The sequence below is a fragment of the Populus euphratica genome, unplaced genomic scaffold, assembly GCF_000495115.2.
Source record: "Populus euphratica unplaced genomic scaffold, PopEup_1.0 scaffold111.1, whole genome shotgun sequence".
In the NCBI taxonomy this organism is placed as follows: domain Eukaryota; kingdom Viridiplantae; phylum Streptophyta; class Magnoliopsida; order Malpighiales; family Salicaceae; genus Populus; species Populus euphratica.
Window position 1 is genome coordinate 1708269 of NW_011499877.1, and position 7782 is coordinate 1716050.

Here is a 7782-nt window from a genome sequence, read left to right on the forward strand (position 1 = left end):
CATATAAACCACAAATTTATCAGCCCTTGTCAAGATCGTAGGCACCATTTGTTTGATGTGGTGCCTTTAATCAATTGTTCTTTTTTTTTTTTTGAATAATGGCAATAGGCACACTTTTGACTATGAGGATTGATCATATGACAGCCTGCATTATCACATATAGGTGTCGAGGAACTTTTTCTGGCAATGAAAAGTTTGAGGGTTTACTGTCTGCATAACCTTTTAGAAATTGTCTGCATCAAAATCCTTACAGTACACATGATCGTGGGTATATTGTGTTTTTACTGGTTGATGTGTTTTTTGCTAACTAGTTAATTATGTAGATGAATTTCTAGGCCAAATTGAGAAGAGGATATTGTTTTATATAGTAGAACTTTTGGTTAATATATCTCTAAGTTACCAATATACATATATATATAGTAGAACTTTGGGTCAATGGATATCTAAGTTTTATATATATATAGTTGAGCTATTGTTTCTCAAGGAAACAAATGAAAGAGAGGATGTATTGCATTTGTTCATTAACAAAAACAGTATGCTTTTCTTCAGGTATGACAGTGACAGCAGGAACAGCAGATCCAAGTTGATGTATAAAAGTTTTCAAAGGCAAATGTATTTGTATGCATCATGTTATAGGACTATGTATTTGTATGCTTCATGCTATAGTACAATGTACAAATAAATCATGTTGTAGTACTATGTATTTGTATGCTTGATCTTACACTAAAAAATACTGGTATTATGAACACCACTTTTGTGTGCTTCCAATTGTAATGCTTCAATGTTGTAGCACTGCATGTTGTTCTTCAAATTTTTTTGTTGGTAAAGTGAATTAGTGAAAGAGATTTACATGATTTATTTTTCTTGATCCTGAGAGGATATTACAGTGATTTATAGTAAATTATTTATTTATTTTTATATTTTCAAGTTATTCCATGTAATCTAAAATTTTGATTTTTTTTATTAAATCAGTTTTTAGATTGGGTTTAATAACTATATTTATATTTAGAGAAGGGTGTTTTCAGTTTTTTATTTTCTTTTATTTCGGTTCGTGGAAACGTGGATCAATCTCTGCCAAGTTTATTTTCGCTCTTGTCCTCTCCTTCTTTTCACCGGAGAGAGCGCGCTCGGAGAGAACAAATCTGCAGAGAAGATGAAAGAAATCACAGAACAGACAGACGATATAGGAGAGGAGTGAGGCGCTTCTGCGGCATGGACTGGCTTAGCGAGAGATGGTTTTGTCGGCGATGATTTGAAGAGCTAAGCCTTTATTTTTCGCTCTCTGTCCTCTCCAATCTTTGTTTATTATCAGTTTCTTTTATCTGAAAACCCCCAATTACTATGATTTCTTTGTGATTTGCTCCTGTTTTGATTGCTTTCGAGGTTTTAGATGAATGGGTTAGCCCAGGTTTACTTAAAAAATAACTGGACTGTTCAGGACAAGTACTTGGTCTGTGGTTTTTCTAGGGGCTTCCACTCTTGATGGGTTGGGAGTTTTGTCATGTCTGCTCTGTATTCCTGTGGCTGCAGCTATGTTTTTTTATTATTATTAGGATACATGGTTTTGGTTGATTTTTCATTTATTCAGAGAGGGTTGCGTTGATTTTGTTTGGTTTTTTGGCAGTTCTGGGGTTGTGTACGTGGATGGGACTGTTTTATATTAGTGAGATTACTTTTGTCAATACCAGTTAAATAATATTTTAAGAATTAATAAATATACATAAATATTTTAAGAATCAATAAATATGCATAATTAAAAATAATGACAGGGTAAATTTTTTTAATGAATATGACAATGATAAATTTTAAAAGAAACAATATTGAGTGTAATATTATAAATTATAATATAATTTTTCTGGATGAAATTAATTTTAATAGAATGATAATAATATTTATTTATTATTAAATCATAATAAAATATTTATTTGATGTTTGTTTGATAAACCGGGGTGTTTGGGTCAGCTAGCACGCATCATGATTAATCTTCGAACCCACTAAATACATTGCAATCCCAATAGACAGGTAAGGTATTGTGGTGATGATAGACATGTATATAAAAAGTCGAACTCGTGTTCTAGTGGAAAAGAATAAGTCTCTCTCATGATCACTGGGCCACAACTTGAAGTGCATGTGATTTTATTATGATACAAAGAAGTTGTGTTGTTGTGTTGTGTATGCTGCTATGATTTTAAGTATATGAAAGATAGATATATAAAGAATACAATTAACAGTGGGCCACAACTTGAAGTGCATATGATTTTATTATGATACAAAGAAGTGGTGTTGTTGTGTTGTGTATGTTGCTATGATTTTAAGTATATGAAAGATAGATATATAAAGAATACAATTAACATACAATTAGACTTTCAATAACGCTTACATTATTTATTATTATTATTCAGTATATAGAAGATCATCGATGGTTAATGTATGTCAGTATTTTTTCGAGAGTTAAGGTATTGTTCACTTCTCTATTATATTATTTATTATTGTTTTTTATAGATAGAATCATCGGAAGACTAAAAAGTAGTCGATAATAGTTGGTGGGTTTCTAAAAATTTTGGATTAAATGAAAATTTTCAATTAGACTTTACAGATAAATACACTGACGAAAAAATTAAAAAATTTAATATTTAACTTACTATTGATAAAGTTATCTATGATACATGGTGGGTTTCTAAAAATTCTAAATTAAATTAAAATTTTCAATTATACTTGATAAACAGAAACACGGAGTACAATTAAAATACTAATTTTTATTTTTTTACAGTAAAGACATCAGTAACGATTAGCGTGTTTCTGAAAAAAATTTATTAAATTAAAAACTTAGCGTGTTTCTAAAAAAAATTTATTAAATTAAAAATTTCAATTAGACTTGACAAGCAGAAACGTTGATCAAACAACTAATATGTTAATTTTTAATTTTCTAATAATAAAAATGTCAGTGATACTTGGTGTATTTTTGAATTTTTTTATTAAATTTTAAATTTCAATTAGACTTAAAAACAAAACCACCAATTAAAAAAATTAAAAAATTAATATTTAATTAACTATCGATAAAAATATCAATTAAAAAACTCTAAATTAAAATATCAAAATCTCTAAAATCATAATAAACAAATATATCTCTTCTTTTCACTTCCTTTGGAGTTTCTTCTCTTCTCCTCCCAAATCTTCATATTTCTTTCTCTTCTCTCTCTCCCTCTCTTTTCAACCCATTCTCTTCTCTTCTCTTCTCTTCTACATGCAAGAATGTTTTTTTTCTTTTTCTTCTTCTTTTCTCTTGTTATTTAATTATTTGTTTGGATTTTTCATTTTTTCCCGGGCTGTGGAAAACTCAAAATTAAGATAAGATTCTTCTTGTTTTTTTTTTGCATTTTTATATGTTTTTGTTATTAATAATTGTATAAATGTTAATGAGAATTTTTTGTTTTTATTTTATTTTTTTTGCTATAAATATTTTTTTATACATGTTGATGGCAATTTGTTATTATTTTTAAAATTTTTCTATTATAAATTATTCCATAAATATTGGTGGAAATTTTTTATTTTCTTAAATGTTTTTTGTTATTAATAGTTGTATAAATGTTACTGGAAGTTTTTTACTTTTTTTCGTTTATATTTTCTACTTTTTGATAATTGTCTATAGATTGTAGGATTTTTTTTAAAAACTTTTTTTGTTATTTAATGATTGTACATAGCTTGTTGGTTTTTTTTTAATTTTTCATTAACTTTAATGATTGTATAAAAGTTGTTGGAATTGTTTTAGTTTTTATTTTTTATTTTTATGTTCTTTAATGATTGTATATTGTTGGAATTTTTAATTTTTTTAATTTTTTATTATTAATATGGTTAGCTAATTGATTTCTCAGTGTTAACAAACTATTTTTAATTTCTTGAAAAATAAAAAATAAACAAAAATAGTAGTCATTATAAATTAAAAAATAAAAATAGGTAGGATAAATGGATAGTTTTTAATGTGAAATATTATACTACAAATCATTTAACATGTTTTTATTAATCTCTTATGATCATTTCGCAAATAATCATAGCAAAGTTAATTGAAAGTTTGGTTAAATTAACATAATTGAAATTATTTTATTGACATGGATTGAAATAAAATAAATTGGTTTGTGGCAATCCAATTTAAATTGTTGTGTATTTGTAAGTTTAAAAATTTTAGGTAATTTTTTATATAAGGAAAGTGCTGCTGAGTTTTCTTTTAAATATAAATGGTTTATAGTATTTTAATCCTTTAATTTGTGTAGATATCTATAAAAAATTCAATAACATGTTGTACAAATATGATTATTGCTAGTACTTCTAACAAGTAGCGTTTCTGATGATCATGAGTCATTAGGTGTTGCCAAGAACAAGCACCTGAGACACAAACAACCACACTCAACACGGGCTCATTAAGTGCTATCCCATCACTTTGAGAGGGGGTTTGTACATAGTAGCATCTATTTACCTGGAAGCACCAAGTTTAGTAGAAGAATGATCTTTTAATGTAAGTTTGTTTTTCCTTTATAGTAACATATTAATAACTTTTTTAAAAATGAACTTTCAATATAAATTTATTTTTCCTTTATAGTGTCATATTAATAATTTTTTTAAAAAATAATTTCAAGCAATATCATCAATTTTAGGTCTCCATACATTAAGGATTCCAGAACCAAAACATCGGCAATGAAATCATCGATGAAAATTTTATTATTTTAATAGAATCAAGTTTCCAAACATCCTAAATAGAAACCCATGATTGATGCATGGTTTAAAAGGTTTAAAGTTGGTATTAACTTTAATATTTTTTTATTGTATTAATTCAGTTAGTTTATTAATATTAATGAAAATTTTCTTATAAAAATTATAACTATAAGGAAAAAATTGAATGAGATAGAGTTGACAACACTATTATAATAAGAATTTGGGAGAATCACGTTGCGACTAGATAAGATTGAGATCAAGATAATTTTTTAAATCTTTTTATTCAATTTTATTATTCATTTACTAACAAATAATTTATTTATATAATATATGTTGCATTCTTTTTAGTACAAGGTGCAAAAAAAGCCAAAAAATATACGAAATAAAAAGAGCTACTAGGCTGGAATGAGATTACAACTTGGAATGATTTGTGCAACAATCACACTTTATGGATGATAAGATTATTTTTACTTACATCTATTTATTTTTTTTATAAATATATTTAACTAAGAATAGTTTTTTATTGTAGGCTACGATTCTTGGACGCGAACCTAACCCAATGAAGCTTTATGTGGAAACGCACGTGCAAATTGATAATTGCCAAAAAAAAGTGTAAGAAATCATGGATAACTAAGATCAACACTTTATGGTGTGTTGTTTTTAACAATTTTTTTGTCAAGTTTTTTTTTAATTTGCTAACTTTTTTTTTCCAAGATACATATAACACTTGGTTGATGGAGAGATACGGTGATGATCTTCAATCTATCCGAATCTCAATTTGGGTTTATAGTTGGAGGCAATATTATTTGGTGGAACCAATAAAAATATGATGTGCTGTCTTTCTAACATTACAGTCGAGAACTTGTGAATTTCTGTAATTTTTTAATTATTGGATGCTTGCAATCAATTCTAAGTGTTAAGACTTCAGAGTTCGAGGCTATTTTAGTTCAACAAGTTCAAGCTTGGATGATCCATTTTGTTGTTGATTATGAACAACTGAGTAGTGAGATGACTAAACTTTATCGATTGGTAATGAAGATGAGATCATATATGGATGATACATATGTTCCTTCTTATTCACCCCACGATGTAGGCAAAGACCCACTTATTTCTCGTCCTGCAATGCCTTTATTCTAAATTAATAATATTTGAACTTATAAATGTTTAAATTTGTAATAAGTATTTGAATTTTATATTAATTTAATTTTTAATTACTTACTATTTATGTTTAATAGATTTTTTATAAAAATATATTTTTAAATTATTATTGACGGGGTTATTAATAGACTTAGTCCATTGGTTAATTACAAAGAGTTAGAATAAAATTACTGTAAATATCACTATTATAGTTTACTCACCGATAAAATAATAGATGATTTAATTGATGATTATATATCAAATTTACTAATGAATAAAAACAATTATTAATGGAATGAGAAACAATTTTTTTTTTATAGTGTGATATTATATTTAGCAATAAAAATACTAATAAAATAAAGCAATTAATTTTTTTTTATGGGTTTTGCCCGTTAGCAAGTACATCAAAAAATTATCACAGATAAACCAAAAAATCAATGAATTATTTATGTTCATGACCTCATTATTAAGTTTAATACTAACAAATTATAAATATAAATATTGACACAAAATTTCGTATCGAATCTGAAAACGTGGTAGTGTTTTCTTATAATTTGAACCGTGGCGTGCAGGGTAAACCACTAACTTGGTGAGTCTTGAGCTTTTTGTTTTTCTACAAAATCGAAAACAAAGCAACAAACGGACATGAACAACCCTAGAACTATCTGGAAACAAAACGCATGGCTCTACCATTTGTCTATTTCCCTTTAATTTATTGCAGCTAAGAATTGAACTGGCTTGATTGAGGAAATGTAAATCCCCCATCTACAACCAAATTATGTCCAGTTACAAACTCAGAATCCTCAGAAGCAAGAAACAACACAGCATTAGCCACATGCTTCAGCTTCAACACCCCTTTCAAACACGAAGTCGACTCAAAAGTCTTCTCCACCTCCTCGACTCCCATGCCGAAGGCCTTACATATTAGAGGCGTCGCCACTGCCCCTGGTGACACACAATTCACTCGTATTCCATGCTCGCCCAACTGATAACTGGCACACTTTACCAGCCCCAGTACCGCACACTTGGACATGACATAATCTGTATGAATGCTTCCACCAGTAGTGGCTGCGACGCTGGCTGTGCAAATGATGCTACCCTTTCTACCTCCTTCCACCATAGCACGCGCCGCATGCTTTACACTTGCAGCCACACCACGCACATTTACTGCAAAAAGTTTCTCGTACATGTCCAGGTCGAAGTCGACAACGGTCTGTTTATCGAAGCTGAGGGTTCCAGCGTTGCAAAACATGATGTCAAGGTGACCATAAAGCGCAACAGTGGATTCCACCAGGGATTTCACTTGCGTCTCATCGATTACGTCGCAGTGGATAAAGGTGGAACGATCAGAACCAATTGATTCGGCAAGTTTTTTACCTCTTTCATCTTGGACATCGGCGATCACGACTGCGCGTGCACCGTTTTCAGCAAAAAGAAGCGCAGTGGCCTCGCCAATGCCACTAGCGCCACCTGTGACTATGGCTACCTTGTCTTGAACTTTATTCTGGCATGCCATTTTAGCTGGAAATTAAGGGTTTGTGAGTTGATTTATATGGAAACGGAATGTCCATAATTATCATCAAACAATTAAACAGCATGGCTTTTTACGCTTTGGACTGTGCATTTTTCTGCAGATCCTTAAATGGCAGTATTTTACATCGTGTTTTTTAAAATATTTTTTATATTAAAATATATTAAAAAATATTTTAAAAAAATTAATATATTGAAATAATTTAAAATATATAAAAAAAATTAATTTTTAACTAAAAAAATTTAATTTTTTTAAAAACATGGTGTAAAACCACCTTTCCAAACATTTTTTTGTCTTATTCATTGTTTTTATGGTTGGTGATATAGTTATTATTGTATTTTATTTAAAAATGTGTGAAAATAATTCATTAAAAAAATAAAAATTAATATTAATTTAAAATAAAAATA

The 7782-nt window shown here is 28.6% G+C and overlaps 1 protein-coding gene and 1 long non-coding RNA gene across 2 annotated transcripts; one reads left to right on the top strand and one right to left on the bottom strand.

The window, feature by feature from the left end:
- Positions 1-2417: 2417 nt before the first annotated feature.
- LOC105128644 (uncharacterized) lies at positions 2418-5310 on the top strand. Its single transcript, XR_842910.1, has 3 exons — positions 2418-2456; positions 4361-4510; positions 5237-5310. It is a non-coding gene; the product is annotated as an uncharacterized LOC105128644 (long non-coding RNA).
- Positions 5311-6490: 1180 nt separating this feature from the next.
- LOC105128643 ((-)-isopiperitenol/(-)-carveol dehydrogenase, mitochondrial-like) lies at positions 6491-7498 on the bottom strand. The gene has a single exon (XM_011030404.1). It carries the CDS (start codon positions 7358-7360, stop codon positions 6566-6568), a length of 795 nt encoding a protein of 264 aa, XP_011028706.1. The 5' UTR covers positions 7361-7498; the 3' UTR covers positions 6491-6565.
- Between the last annotated feature and the right edge of the window lie 284 nt (positions 7499-7782).

Bases quoted from the DNA above. Each gene is read 5' to 3' on its own strand.
- LOC105128643 (XM_011030404.1), bottom strand. From the start codon at position 7,360: ATGGCATGCCAGAATAAAGTTCAAGACAAGGTAGCCATAGTCACAGGT.